Raw genomic sequence first — 16298 nt, forward strand, 5'->3', positions numbered from 1 at the left:
ACTGTACCTGCATCCCCCTTCTCTCAGCACCCACTGCACCTGCACCCCTCTTCTCTTATTACCTACTGTACCTGCACTCTCCCTACTCTCCATACCCTCAGCACCTCTCTTCTCTCACCAACCACTGGACCCACACCCCTCTTATCTCAGTAACCACTGGACCTGCACCCCTCTTCTCTCAGCACCCACCACACCTGCACCAATATGTACATAAGATTGATAAACTGTGAATGTGTTTAAACTGTTATATTTACCATCATGTTCTTTAGTGTGCTCCTCGTGCTTGGATTCCATATTTACAAGGGTTGATCCGCCACTTACGTTGGCATAGGACCTCGTCAGTAATATAAAGGTAATGAATTTACACCCCTCAGGTAATGTTAATATTACCAACAATCTACAGTGGGTATAGAAAAGACCCCCTCCCACTCCTTTAAAATAATCACATTTTGTTGCTTTGCAGTGTGAAATGAAGACAGACAAGGGGAGTGCGGGGGGTGCGTCCCGCACCAGGGTGACATCATTGGAGGAGTGACACCAAATTGACTGACAGTCTTTTTGGTGTCACCCCCTCTGAAAAGTCGGGCACTCGGTCATGGGCAGAGAGCCCGACAGTTTCGGGAAGGAGGAGGGGACCCGGGGCATTACCTTATTCCACCGGGTGACTGTCCCCTCTTCTCTCTGCCGGCGTCCATCACCAAGATGGCCGCCGGCAGGTATCAGTATATGTGCAATGACATCATGACGGGGTGTCACCTGGTAACCGCTCCGGGTGACACCTGCCCTCGGGACGCCCTTGCTAGTTAGCTAAACAAATGTCATACCACCTTGTAGCCTTGTAGGTATATTTTAATATTGCAAGTAGACATTTTTTAAATCCCGAATCGCGCTTTTCTTTGCAATCTAAATCCAAAAAAGTATATTGAATGCATCACGTTTTTTATTTTGGCAGAATGCCCGGTTGTTTTGTAAAAAGTTGTGGGTCGGGTCGACGAAAGAAAGAAGACGACCTAACCTTGCACACCTTTCCTCGAGATCCAGAACACCTACGCCGATGGCTGCTGGGTTTGGGCCATGATGCCGAGAAGCTTGATGCCTTGGTCACCATGATCCTGGAAAACCGGACTAGTGCATATAGACTGTGTTCACGGCATTTCACACGAGAATCCTATGAAATACGAGGATCCAAATGGTTCTTGAAAAAAGATGCCGTTCCTTCCCTGTATCTACAAGAGAAAGGCGCATGGGAACACACGTACATCAAAAGGAGAAGAACAGAGGAGGATCCCGCTCCTGGTACCTCTGCCACTGCACTGGTGGAAGAACAATGCAAACAAGTTGTCCAAGGTTCCTCAACTTGTCCTCCTGAGATGTCCACATGCGCTCCAGTTTTATTACCGCGACGATCCGAGGGTCAGTATTGGGTGGAATTTCTTGATGTCCAGTCAGTTGAGGATGTTGAGGCATCCGAACTTGGGGAGCATCGGGCTTCTAAAACTCCAACTGGAGCAAGACCACCTGGGGATTGCCAAATCTGGACCGTCGCCGCCTCGGCTGAGTATTTTCCTGGTCAGTTTCACAAATATACACAATATGAACACAAAATCGGAAGGAAGAACAAATCCATTCAAGTGGCCTGTAGACCGAACCGTCGCTCCGTTGCAGTTCAGTGCAACCTTGCCAACCTTCTGCCCTTGTCACAGGGTCACGTTTCCCAACATACCAAAACATATAATAGTATAGGCACGCAGACAACGCCCATGGGCAGAGAAATGAAAACTGGTCAATATGGCGTGGCACCGGGGCCATTTTGTTTTTCTCCAATGCAGAATGTTTGGAAATTGAGCCCTCATTTGTACGAGCCTCTTTCGTTTGCTTCATTTAAACGCAGGAGAAATTGATCTGGGAGGTATAAAGAAACTTTATATATCCTAGACCGAATTCTCCTGCGTTTAGATGCGTTCAGAGTATGTAATCTGCCCCCGGAAGCACAGATTTATTTTTTTGAAACCGAATGTCTGGCAACATAAAAAACCCCAAGGAGCCGACTTCAGTACAAACAACGACCGCACAGTGCTCCACTTCAACAGTAAAACTTTTATTGAAGTGAACAGCTCATGATCACATATTATCTCTACATCTTCTACTGACCACTTCTGGATACAGCAAAAGTAAGGGAAGTTGGGTTGTTAATAGGGCTGTGGAAATTAAAGATTCATTTCTCGATTAATCGTTAAACTTTTTAAAATTATTTTGATCGCTAATGAAAACACTCACCTCTCCGCCGGCTTCCAGGAGTCCCGTCGGCGATCCGTAGAGGTCACCGACCGGACTCCTTCCCCAAGTGGCTCCGTCGGCTAACGAAGGGAAGGGGGGAGGTGTCCGGTGACGTTCATGTCCGTGACGTCACCGGAGTCCTCCTCCCTTCGTTAGCCGAAGAAGCTTTCTGCACAAACGCCAGTCAAGGCATTGGCCTATACACATACAGCACAGCAATGAAGTAATAAAATGAACTCGGATCACACTAATCCAGCACATTATTATTCTGAGTTACCCCACTCAAGCGGCGGCCATATTGAGTGGGGCACGTGAGATTAATAGCGTGCTGGATTAGTGTGATCCTAGTTCATTTTATTACTTCATTGCTGTGCTGTATGTGTATAGGCCAATGTAGTTGGATCTGTATGTGCGTTGAAATTAATCGATTAAAAAAAAATTCGATTAATCGAGCACAAAAATTGTAATCATTACCAGCCCTGGTTGTTAATAATGATGAACCCACTAGAAAATACTTTAAGGGGAACTTCATTTATGATGTTCTTGAGGTGGCCACTGGAAAGCATACTCACGCTCAAATGGTCCACCACATCCATGACCTCTGGACCAATAGTATCTGGCATACGATTGGTCAAAATGTCCACAAAAGTAACAGTTGACCTGTAAAGAAGATCTGACGGCTGTGCTTTTTTACTGATGGACTCGTCTATCTTAAGTATAAAACCCCTGTCCCTGATGCTTCTCATTGATCCATGTCAGGATATAGCTAGTTGTAGTTGGTCACATTCATTTCATTTGTTTTTTCAGTGTTGGAAGTGTTTTGCTGCTTGTTCATGTAGCTCCGTGGGTTTATATGGAGGATGTAGTTGTTTTTTCTACACACAAGGGATTGGAGTAGCAATGACTAATTACCATGTAATACAGCTCCTGGGCCTCCTCAATATTATATATAGAAACCTTGATCCCTCAAAAGCAAGGGAGATCCCACCACAGAGCTTATTGTAAAGCAAAAAATATCTCCACCACATATAAAGTATTACAATATCATTTTAATCTCATATGAAAAACACACCACATTGAATGAACATTTAAAATACTAAAAACTGGCTTTCCCATCAATGGCTTAGTAAGGAGATAGCGCAGCAAGGGTGGATGTAGATCCAGAGATAATAGGTTAACGGCCGGTGTGTCTGTTATCTCTTTTTGTAGTGTCCATCCATGTGATAAATGCCTCTGTAGCCCTCCAGCTTAGGCTATGTTCCTTTGATATATTGTGTCCATGCAATGATTCATGTCAAAATGTTAGCAATTCCATTCGTATCTTTAGAACAGTATTGCAGACCAGGCCTTCTTAAACTTTCTCCACTTGTGACCCCTTTTTGGCCGAAGAAATTGTTACGTGACCCCAGCGTAGGTCAGTGTCTCTCTCCTCTTCCCCCCCAGCGTCGGTCAGTGTCTCTCTCCAACGTCGGTCAATGTCTCTCTCCTCTTCCCCCCCAGCGTCGGTCAGTGTCTCTCTCCAACGTCGGTCAATGTCTCTCTCCTCTTCCCCCCCAGCGTCGGTCAGTGTCTCTCAAGCTCTGTCAATGTAAAAAGAAAACCCTCCAAAAAAACCTTCCTGAGCACATGTGCTCGGGAAGTTACCGGGAAGTGCACAGGGGGGCCCGCGACCTTAACAACTACACTGCACTTTAAACGAAAATTTAAAAAATCTGGCGGTCCTGGCCGGGGATTCAGATCGCGACCCCCGCCTGTTCACTTGCGTGACCCCCATATGGGGTCGCGAACCACACTTTAAGAAGCACTGTTGTAGACCACTTGGATATCCACCTAAAGAGAAAACATACCAGGATTGGAGCGATCTCAAAACACGGCTACGGAGATAAAAAAGTGACCCCCTGGTCAGAATGTAGTCACGATACACATCCAACACTATGCCGTTTTGAAAGTGAATAGCGGGCTGAGGGAGTCTCTATAAAGTACGGCCATACTGATGAGAAAAAGATGGATACATACTCATCTTTAAAATAAGAGATTGTTCATATCCCTCACCCGTTCATGTCAGCAGTCGTTGCCGATACAGCAGCTTCTCTATTAGTCTCTGTGTGTCTTTACATGCCATCCATCGGTAAAGCAGGACTGCGCGCTACACCCTAACGCATTTCTTCCCTGATGAAGCTCTAAGGGGCTTTGTCAGAGTATTTTTAATTAGTTCTATGTGGTGTGTTTTTCATATGAGATTAAAATGATATTGTAATACCTTTAATTATATGTGGTTAAGATATTTTTTGATATACAATAAGCTCGGTGGTGGGATCTCCCTCGCTTTCGAGGGATGTAGATGTTTGTTTAAAAAAAAATACAAAGAAATCTATTATTTTATAACATATATTTTTTATTGTATGTCTCTGTTAATGTGTGAAAAAAGTCAAAGCGTGTTTATAAATGTAAATAATACAGCTGAACCCTGTTCATTTTTGACTTTCAGTCAGTGTTTTGTTTTTTTACATGGGTCCACAATCACGATTGAAGATAACATTGTAATTAAAATATTGTTTTCTTTTGAGCAATATTGAGAACATTAAGGGGTCTATTTAGAAGTAATTGTATATATCCGAGAACATTGGTTTTGTGAGAATGACTCTAAAATGAGCATTCTTAATATATTATCTTTTCAGGTCAAATGTATTGTAATGTCATACTGGATTATGGCCACTAGATGGAGGTGAGGAGCATAGTATTTCATGTGCACCTCTGCTCCACCTAATGGCCATAATGCAGTATTGCATCACAATACTTTTGACCTGAAATGAAAATATATTAAGAATAATAAAATATATTAAGGATGCTCATTTTAGTCCATTATTCTCACAAAACCAATGTTCACAGATACTGTACATGTTAATACATCGACCTTGAACTAATCCTACCGTTTTACGGGGAAACCAGTGAAAGGAGGGTATCATTAGTGTTAGATAAGAATAATATCCGTACCATGTTACACGTGTTGATACATTTATTGTGCATCATTCCTAGCATCATCCAACCCACTTCCTCAAAGCCCGGACATGCCCCCTGGGTGCAAGACACTATGTCGCCCCTGACTCACAATACAACGATGCAGAGAACAGCAGTGGCTACATTACAGTATCACTTGCCTACATCATTGAGGAGAGAGAAGACGCCACAACTTAGTACAGGTAAGTTATTACATTAGGGAAAATAAAACCATTATGCACTTACAAGGATACTTGTAGCAACCGGCACGGAGGGTATGTAGGTTGAAAGTCACTTCTTGTATAAACAGCCAATACACAGAGGAATGCTTTGAAGCCCAATGCTTTGAAAAGGAGCTTCAGGGGCTTGTTTCCACCAGCCCGCACGTCTACCGCAATGTCACAATGTCATGTGCCCAGAACGCAAGAGATTGCAAACATATATTTATATATATATATATCACCCCATCAAACTGTTAAAAAAGAAGAGGCAAGAGTGCACTCACACATGGTAGAATGGTATTGCCGCTTGTCATGAACACTTGTCTAATCCAGGGGTCAAAATGTCAAGTCCTGAGCTACTAGCCAGGCTTTAAAAGTTACTCGCCACCAGTTGCCCACCTAACCAAGTTTTCGACTCGGAGCTCAGTGAAGAGCTGGGGCTGAAAGAATGGAGAGCCCAGCAGGAGCAGCTGCTCCCACGAGTCAGGTACGCGGTCTGAGACCGCAACCCTGACTGAATTTCCACTCGCCAAATGCGAGCAAGCGAGTGGAAATTTTGAGCCCTGGTCTAATCAATCCTGTCTGTGTTCATTTCTGAACTGAAAGCCATCCCCTGGGGTAGGAGTAGGCAGTGGGGGGCTTGTGGCTGTGTACCGGGTCCATGATGAACCGGAGAGCAAGTGGACTTGATGGCAGCACTGAAATTGGGCCGGGAAAGCAGCGGCCTGGGACAACTGTCATACAGATGAGGATATGGAGGAGAAAAGATTTCAGTCCCCCACTGCCTACTTCTACTCCAGGAGATGGCGTTCAGCTCAGAGGTGAACATAGATGGGATTGATTAGAAGATCATTTAGGCTGACAAGCGGCAATACCGTTCTACCAAGTGTAAGTGGAATTTTGCTTCTTTTTTACCAGTTTGATTGATTTACACCATCAGCGCATGCTCGCTTGTCTCTGCTCTTCTCCCCCATGGAATAGGTTTAAAGCAGAATTAAACTTTTTTTTTTGCATATATCTATTGCTAGCAAGTAGTAGATATATGAGAAAACATCAAAAATAATTAAAAAGTTACCAAACAGGTTATTACTTACCAGTGGCGTCGCAAGGGGGGGGTGGTGCGGCCCGCACCTGGGTGCCACCATTGGAGGAGTGACACCAAAATGACTGGTATCACCCCCTATGAAAAGTCAGGTCACGAACCAAGAGAACAGTGTCAGCAGAGAGGAGGGGACCTCTCTCTTTCTCTGTCAGCGTCCATCACCAAGATGGCCGCCGGCAGGCACAGTAAGAGGACCGCGAATGCGCGATGACATCACGGCGGGGTGTCACCCGTTCTCCGCTCCGGGTGTCACACGGCCTCAGGACTATCCTGCCTCCGCCGCTCGCTCCCGTACGAAGATCTGAAGATTCTCGGGCGGCAGTGAAGGATCATGGGGCGGGCACATGCGCAGTAGATATCTTCAGCTGGTAGAGGAGGAGAGACACGGTGTAAGTCAATGCACGCAGCCGGCAGCGTGCACGCGGACAGACACCACGGGACACAGGAGACCCAGCAGTGGATCAGAGACCGGCACCAGCGCTGTAGGGACTCCTGAAAACTACAGAAAAGAAGAAGATGTTCACTTACTCCCTGGGCTTCAAAAGCATTCCTCCGCGTATTGCCTGTTACTTTCACCATACATACGCTCCGTGCCGGTTGCTACAAGTATCCTTGTAAGTGCAGCATAGTTTCATTTGATGTTCCCTAATGTAACAAACAAACTTACCGCACTAGGTTGTGGCTCCTTCTCTTTCCTATTTACAGCCACAGGGCACCTCCATCCGTGTACAAGAGGGCTGCACGCCAAAACGGCGACATTCACCAATCCACAAACTGCCCCTTTGTTCTGGACCTTCTTATCCTCATCATTTACATATTTTCCCTACATCATTGAGAGGGCAGGTGAAGCGGAAGAGGAGGACCATGCGTGTCTGACCGGCCAGAAGACATCTTAAAAAAAATGTGTATAGAAACAATATAAAAAAAATACATGCAGGTGGGGGAAGGGGGGGGGGGGAATTCCCCCACCTGCATGTATTTTGGAATTGAGCTTTATTAGGAGACTCCGAAGGGAATTGATCAGATCTGGAGCAGCCAATGAGCTTCTCTCTCTCATTTTCAAATCTTAACTGAACTGAAACGAGAAGCTGATTGGTTGCCATGCACAGCTGCTCCAGTTTTGATCAATCCCCCTCCACATTTACACAAATGTTGCTCAGCTTCTGCACTCCTGGCACGAGTACCTTTGGTCACTTGCGCTAAGTGACGGGAGTGTTGTTGAAGCTGACTTCCAACGTGGTCCCATCAACCGCTGAATCCATATTAGTCCACGGATACAGTCTCTCCCGCACAGACGCAGGCGTTCCCCTGCATGAATTTCCCCGCGTGCCGTAAGATTTCAGTTAAGACTCAAACCGCTTTTCCGATCTTGCTTCACGAAAACGGCTTTTTGGCTGTGTGAATCCTCTCGTGTCTAATAAGAGCAGACCTCCAAGCAAAGCATCTTCCACATTCGGAACATGAAAAGGGCTTCTCTCCCGTGTGAGACCTCTGGTGCCTGACGAGGAGCGACTTAAAAGAAAAATACTTGCCGCAGACAGAACAGGAATACGGCCCCACCCCCGCGTGAGACCTTCGATGCGAGATGAATGGCCCCCTCTGGTCGAAACATTCGCCGCACTCGGGACAGGAGAAAGGCTTCTGGGACACGTGGATCCTCTCGTGGATCACCAGATTTGACCGTTCGCTGAAAAGCTTTCCGCATTCCGAACAGGAATACGGCTTCTGCCCCGTGTGGATCCTCTCGTGTCTAACCAGCGCCGACTTCTGCGCAAAGCACTTACCGCACTCGGAACAGGAATACGGCTTCTCCCCGGTGTGGGTTCTCTGATGTCTAATGAGGAAGGCTCTCCAAGGAAAACATTTCCCGCATTGGAAACATGAATATAGTTTGATCTCAGTGTGGGTCCTCTGGTGGGAGATGAGATCCTCCATCTGGGGAAAACATTCCCCGCATTCGGAACACGGGAAAGCTTCGCCCCCTCGACGCGCTGCGGGATGGGTGCCTGGAGGCAAGTGATCGAGGAAAAACTCATTGCGTGCCAACTGATCGGGCGGTAAATGCGTGCTGGGAAATACCGGATGGAGATTTCGGGGAATGGAGTCGTCTATTGGATAATCTGCCATACAGTCATCTTCTTTTTCATCATCGGGGGAGGTCATAGGATGTTCCTCTACATTAGTCCATGCGTAACGTCCATCTGGGTCAAATAGGAAAACAGAGGCCAATATTGATAGTTACACTGATTTTGGGTCAATATCGTTTTTTTGCCCATTCAGGTCAAAGCGACACGGTCTGTGGAAAGGACCACCCTGACTCACAGACATTCGCCTCTCTAGCGATCACCGGTGATGATTGGTGTTGGCTGGTGTCAGAGTCTAGACCAGTGGTTCTCAACCTGTGTAACCTCAGGACCTACATTTGTCCTTGGTCATTAAATTGCGACCCAAGTCGCACGGCAATGGAACGCACGGCATTGCAGGCGGAAAGTGCGTTTGGGTTGCCATTCAAATGAATGGCAACGCAACGCACCTACCACACCAGAACGCATAGCAGGTGCGATTGCGTGGTACGGTGTGTTGATCGCACAGGACTGTTTGATTAACGCACTGTACTAGTGTGAACGGGCCCTCAAAAACACTGAGACACACACTCGCATACACATATACTCACATCCAGTCTCCCTACCTTACGAGAACTAGATTGGATCCTCAGCCTGGAGTCCAGTGTGTGTGGGCTGCTGTGCTGAGACGGAGCTCCATCCATATGTGCATTGCTGGTACAGCTCCCTTGCATGCCCTGTAGAGGTGGCGGGAGCCAGAATATGACGTCACTCCGGTACAGGCACCTCTACAGGATATGCGAGGAAGCTATAAGCAATGCAGGTATGGATGGGGCTCCCTTGCGGCCCTAACCCACCCCACCATAAGCTGACACTCGGCACTGAGCAGCATATGAATGGCTGCTTGGTGCTGCGCTAGGTGGAGGCTGAGAAGCCTGTCACCTAGAAAAGTGGATGGCACTAGGCGACCCACTGAACTTGGGGTCGCGACCCACTTATGGGTCACGACCCACCAGTTGAGAACCAAGGGTCTAGAGTATATGGTCATTTTAACTTGCTGGGGCCTGGAGTCGCTTCTAGACCCAAGCACTGTCACAAGGGAGGAGGTCACCTGCTCCTACATGGAAGCATTGAGCATTTTGCACCAGCAGAAGTAGAGGGGGAACCCTGGAGATGTGAGGGTGGAGTGAGACGGTGGGGAGGTGGAACATTTCACAGACCTGGATGGGCAAAGTAAGAGAGTATTTTCTAAGCTTATGTGTGTACAATGTGTGTACAGTAATGTAGGCGTGGTGGAGCCATTCAATTGTAACCGATATTGACATGGGAATAGTTTCCATTAGGGATGCACCGATATACCGGCCGCCGAAACATGTCGGCCGAAAATGGCACTTTTGGCATAATTCCGAAAGTGCCATTTTCCTGCCGATACATTGGCGCATCCCTGCTTTCTCTCCTCCCCGCTAGGCGCTGCTCTATGTCCCAGCGGGGAGGAGAGAAAGTGACAGCCGGCCGAGCGCAGCGGGAGGAGAGCACTGTGAGCGGCCGGCGTCTCTCCTCCCACACCGCTCAGCCTCCTATCACAGTCCGGCAGAGCGGTGTGTGGGCGGAGACAGGCCTCGCTGTCACAGGAGGCTGAGCTCTCCTCCCTGCTCTGCTCGCTTAGCCTCCTGTGACAGTGTGTCAGAGAGGAGAGCGAGTGTTTGTACATAATTGAGGACAGAGTATGGTTACTATATCCTCAATTATGAAGGAATGGGAAGTGATTTACATCACTTCCTGTACATTCACGATTGAGGTTAGAGTAAAACACACTCTGTCCTCATGTTATGAATGAACAGGAACACTCAGTTTATAGGATTCCTGATCATTCATAACAGGGGACACAGAAAAAGAGATTGAGGACTCTGTGTTCTCAATCTCTTTTACTATTTTAAAAGGGAAATATCAGGGGTCTGTTTAGACCCCTGATATTTCCCAAAGACCCTAAAAGTAAAAAATTTAAATATTTAATAAAAAAGTAAATTTCCATTTCGGTGCTCCTCTAGTTTCTATCTATGGTTCATCACTTACCTGTGCCAATCGCTGGAGGGCTTTCTTCCTCCTCGCACTGCTCATGTACCCTCACATACATCTCTTTGCCATCTAGAGTTTCAACTTTAATCATAATCAGGTCTTCACCCTGGACACATCATACAGCACAATAAAGTCTCATTTGGGTCAACATTACACCAATTCATATCAGGTCACCTAAAGGGAAACTATAGTCATGTACAGGATTTTAGATATATATGCTTATGTGGTCAGCTGAACGTAAAGAACTGTATCAATGAGTGTTAAAAACCTTCATGTGTATAGATTGTAATAATGACGCACTCAACTGTGACTGGGGCTGTTGGCTAGCCTCCTTCCTATGGACTATGGACCTACGACTATGGAGACCCCCTTCGGACCTCTTGGGGTTACAGGGAGCTTCTATCCCCGATTTATGTGTGGAGTGGATATGCTGCACTCAGTGCACATTATAGGTACAGAATGTGAATCCAGCAGCACTGAAGGGGTTACATTTTTATTATTTGGGGAGTTTAGTTTTCTGTGCTAATATACTGGTTCTGTCCAATAATTAGGCAGGTTTGGACAGAGGTTCCAACAGAGAGGAAGCTGATTTCTGACTGAGGTACCCAGTCGGGGTACCAGGCGGTCTGTCAAAGTCACCACTATGCTGCTCACTGTTCTCCTTGCTGGAGAGGAAGCTGTAGCTGAGGATATGCAGTGCAAGGATCTCCCTGCTTCTGCTTATTTCATTCTGTGGGCTTGTGCTTCCTCCACCTCTCCTTCTGCTGCTTCTTCAGGGGGGGCAGCTCTGACACAAGAAAGCAAAGTCCTGCAACTTTACCAAGATGGCTACCCCCACACAAAGACACAGAGTGGAACAAGAGATGGTAAGTCAGTAGAGGGGGAAAGTTCAGCTCTAGAGATACCACAGGCAATACAGGCGACTAGTCCTTTTTGGGCACAGCTTCCAAAGTTCAGGAAGAATGATATTACCACAAATTGTGTACTGGCTTAAATACGGTTTTCCTTAAGAAAATAATGGAGACATAGAGAACGACTCAGGAAAAAAGCCAGCGGACGACTACTACTATACACATCCACTTACCGATGCTTCCCAAACACATAACTGTCTTTTCCTGCTTTCCAGGTTATGATGACGGGGATCTCAAAGGCCCAGAAACCAACTGGCCTTTATCTCATGATAGCTTAATAAATACAAATACCGGTTTTGGAATATTATGTTCTTTGGCACTCCTATGCGCTGACATATAGATCCATGTTATGAAGGATCTTCATTCAGCATTGCTTCCTTCCTTGCGAGCAGCCTCAAAATTTTTTACCAATTGTATAGTTCTGCATACCTGATAATTCTGTGAGACCTTGTGATGTTCCTGTGTGGAGTCCCGGGAATACAGAGGACGGGGACATCTCTCTGGGGTATTTCTGTTCCTGGATCCATCTGTAGGAAACACACACACTGACTGAATACATTGTTTCTATGTCTTTATATCAGAGGATGTGTGTATCTAGGGGGATCCTCAATACTCAAGAAATGAAAGTCTCCCCTTACCCGGTGATGTGAGGGGCGGCCGGTTCTCCATCATGACGTCCTTGTAGAGATCCTTGTGTCCTTCTAGATACTCCCACTCCTCCATGGAGAAATAGACAGAGACATCCTGACACCTTATAGGAACCTGACACACACAATGATACAGTCACCATCCAGACACATCCCTTGTCTGTTACTGGATAATGTCCCAGAATACCTGGCACCGCTCACCTCTCCCGTCATCAACTCTGTGATCTTCTGGATGACTTCTAAAATCTTCTTGTCGTTGCTTTCAAGTTCCATGGATGGTGGTGGAGGCTCCCTGATAGGGCTCTGAAGTCTGTTCCATCTTCCTGACCAATGAAGGTGGTTACTGGAGGTCACATGCTCGACGGAAGTCTTCTTCACTACTATATAGTCCTGTAAGGTAAAAAAAGAAACACATTACTATTAGGTGTGTTTTAAATGGACCCGCTATGTCTGTTTAAATATGGTAACCAGTGTAAAATATATAGAGATACTAGAAATAAGAGAGATATCATGTGACCTCCCAGAATCCTCCTCACCTCTCCGGTCAGGTCTGTGATTTATTACTAGGGATAAGAGTGATATCATGTGACCTCCCAGAATCCTCCTCACCTCTCCGGTCAGCTCTGTGTTTTATGAATAGAGATAAGAGTGACGTCATGTGATCTCCCACAACCCTCCTCACCTCTCTGGTCAGGTCTGTGTTTAACATCTCTCTGGGGTATTTCTGTTCCTGGATCCATCTGTAGGAAACACACACACTGACTGAATACATTGTTTCTATGTCTTTATATCAGAGGATGTGTGTATCTAGGGGGATCCTCAATACTCAAGAAATGAAAGTCTCCCCTTACCCGGTGATGTGAGGGGCGGCCGGTTCTCCATCATGACGTCCTTGTAGAGATCCTTGTGTCCTTCTAGATACTCCCACTCCTCCATGGAGAAATAGACAGAGACATCCTGACACCTTATAGGAACCTGACACACACAATGATACAGTCACCATCCAGACACATCCCTTGTCTGTTACTGGATAATGTCCCAGAATACCTGGCACCGCTCACCTCTCCCGTCATCAACTCTGTGATCTTCTGGATGACTTCTAAAATCTTCTTGTCGTTGCTTTCAAGTTCCATGGATGGTGGTGGAGGCTCCCTGATAGGGCTCTGAAGTCTGTTCCATCTTCCTGACCAATGAAGGTGGTTACTGGAGGTCACATGCTCGACGGAAGTCTTCTTCACTACTATATAGTCCTGTAAGGTAAAAAAAGAAACACATTACTATTAGGTGTGTTTTAAATGGACCCGCTATGTCTGTTTAAATATGGTAACCAGTGTAAAATATATAGAGATACTAGAAATAAGAGAGATATCATGTGACCTCCCAGAATCCTCCTCACCTCTCCGGTCAGGTCTGTGATTTATTACTAGGGATAAGAGTGATATCATGTGACCTCCCAGAATCCTCCTCACCTCTCCGGTCAGCTCTGTGTTTTATGAATAGAGATAAGAGTGACGTCATGTGATCTCCCACAACCCTCCTCACCTCTCTGGTCAGGTCTGTGTTTTATTAATAGAGATAAGAGTGACGTCATGTGACCCTCCCAGAATCCTCCTCACCTCTCTGGTCAGGTCTGTGTTTTATTAATAGAGATAAGAGTGACGTCATGTGACCTCCCAGAATCCTCCTCACCTCTCCGGTCAGCAGATAGATGATCTCCAGGGTGAGGTTTAATATCCTCTCAGTCATTATCTTTCTTTCCTTTTCTACTTTCTGTGAATCGGCCATAACTGGTAGGTGGGTATAGAAGAACCTCACGATAATAATCCCGTAGTGCAGTGAAGGTCAGTGAGAGAAGACCTAGAATGAAACATACATCCGGTTGGCGACTTTAAAGTAGAATTCTGGGCAAAGAGTTCATGTGGATAAATATTCACTTTTTTATCTGCCAAAGGATATTTTATTTCGGCCAGCTTTTTCCGATACACACAACCCTGCTAGTCAGAAAGACCACTCTGCTACTTCCTGTTTTACTACTACTGCTTCCTGCTCACTGGAAACAAGTTATGTCCAATAAGGAGGCCAGGTGATGAAGGAAGCGCTCTGCTTGTGTTGCACTGTTATCAGTTAGTAGTGCTCCCAAAGATCACTAGGGTGCAGTGTGCTTTTTTTAAAGGAGATAACCTGGCAAGGATAGTAACACAGTGCAGGGGTCAGGAGGACGTATCACACAAAGTGCTGGGGTCAGAAATAAGTAACACAGTACGCAGGGGTCAGAAATAAGTAACACAGTACGCAGGGGTCAGAAATAAGTAACACAGTACGCAGGGGTCAGGAGTAAGTAACACAGTACGCAGGGGTCAGGAGTAAGTAACACAGTTCGCAGGGGTCAGGAGTAAGACGGAGCGCAGGGGTCAGGAGTAATTAACAGTACGCAGGTGTCAGGAGTAAGTACGCAGAGTGCACGGGTAAGGGTAAGTAACGCAGAGTGCAGGGGGTCAGGAGTAAGTAACGCAGAGTGCAGGGGGTCAGGAGTAAGTAACTATCCATTGTTGGTATCAGTGGGAGGAATAGTGCCCCATTATTGGTACCAGGGGGAGGAATAGTGCCCCATTATTGGTACCAGGGGGAGGAATAGTGCCCCATTGTTGGTACCAGGGGGAGGAATAGTGCCCCATTATTTGTACCAGGGGGAGGAATAGTGCCCCATTGTTGGTATCAGTGGGAGAAATAGTGCCCCATTGTTGGTATCAGGGGGAGGAATAGTGCCCAAAGGGTGGGTTAAGCAGAAGCAGAGGGCGGCAGTTTGGGGAACACGGATTTAAAGCAATCACAAAAAGTGCAGATAAAACGTTTCAAGCCACCCAGGACCTCTTGGTCAGTCATGTGATCATGAAAGCCATAATGGGATGCCAGTATAACACTCTTCGAGCAATAGATCTGCATGGAGGATGGATGGTATTTTATCATCCACTTGGAATAAGCGCTGTGTAAACACCGGCAATACTCAGAGTATTGAAAACAATGGAAGTCTTTAATGTTTACATAAGTGTTATATCCCCAGGCTGACACTAATACATACACAATAGCACTTGCAATCAAATCACATATTTTTACATATCTAACTCAATGGGAACTATATGGTATTTGTAGTCATCGAAAATGATCATATTATTTACCAGAAAGTAATCTTTTGAAGTGACTTTTGCATTTTGTTTTACCTTCATGTGTATAAGAGACCATGGACCTACAGCAACCCTGGCACAATCTTCTGACACACATATAATTCATTATTGGAAATAATACCTGTTCCAGGAGGCTTCCCACAGTCTAGACACAGTCCAGGAGCAATGGGCAGAGCAAGGCACTCCAGCACTTCAACTCTTTCTCTGTTGTAAAATTTTTCCTGCTGAGCCACAACAAAATGGCTGCTATTTTATTGCCCTCTCGCAGCCTGCGCCACAAGAAAATGGCCACTCTGCCTACGGGTCCCCGTAGGAACCAATCGGCGCCGTTGCTCTGTAGGCAACAACAGATTGTAAGATACGCAAATCCGCCAGCAGAAGGCGCTGGTCGGCGCTCCTCTCTTGTGTTGTTTGCTCGCACTGGGCGAAGTGTTAGGGGCGGGGCTGAGGGTTCGTATAGGATAATGAGCTCATGAATATTTAGAGGGAATGTGGCTGCCAACAGTTTTTTTGTGTCCATGAGGGAAAGCAGGCGGAGAGGTGTACACATATGCTGGGCCCTCATTTATCAAAGTGGGTTTAAGTGTACCTGTCATGAATGTGGCCAGTTCAAATGCTGCAAAACCTGAAGTGGAAAATGCAATCCAGAGACGTAGGCCACTAAAATGATATGCAGACCTCGACCTTCCTACAAAGTCAATATCAAAGTCACCCATCTTTGTCTCTCCAGTTTCCACAGTGGATAATAAGGCTGCCTATTTAGGAAGTGGCAGAAGGTGACCCCCCCCCCCCCCCCCTTTTTTTTTTTTTTTTTTCCAAAAT

General features: G+C 46.2%; 1 protein-coding gene and 1 long non-coding RNA gene across 2 annotated transcripts in view; both read right to left on the reverse strand.

The window, feature by feature from the left end:
• Nucleotides 1-16298, reverse strand: part of LOC108798170 — a 193101-nt gene that overhangs the window by 127743 nt on the left and 49060 nt on the right. Inside the window, 1 exon segment of the mRNA XM_018569902.1 lies at nt 7983-8446. Within this exon segment, the coding sequence (XP_018425404.1) occupies nt 7983-8446 (464 nt within the window).
• Nucleotides 8676-12161, reverse strand: LOC108798182. Its single transcript, XR_001941935.1, has 3 exons — nt 12077-12161; nt 10734-10842; nt 8676-8798 (listed from the first exon to the last, which is right to left on the reverse strand). It is a non-coding gene; the product is annotated as an uncharacterized LOC108798182 (long non-coding RNA).

Source organism: Nanorana parkeri, unplaced genomic scaffold, assembly GCF_000935625.1.
Source record: "Nanorana parkeri isolate BGI_ZX_2015 unplaced genomic scaffold, ASM93562v1 scaffold1424, whole genome shotgun sequence".
NCBI classification, from domain to species: Eukaryota; Metazoa; Chordata; class Amphibia; order Anura; family Dicroglossidae; genus Nanorana; species Nanorana parkeri.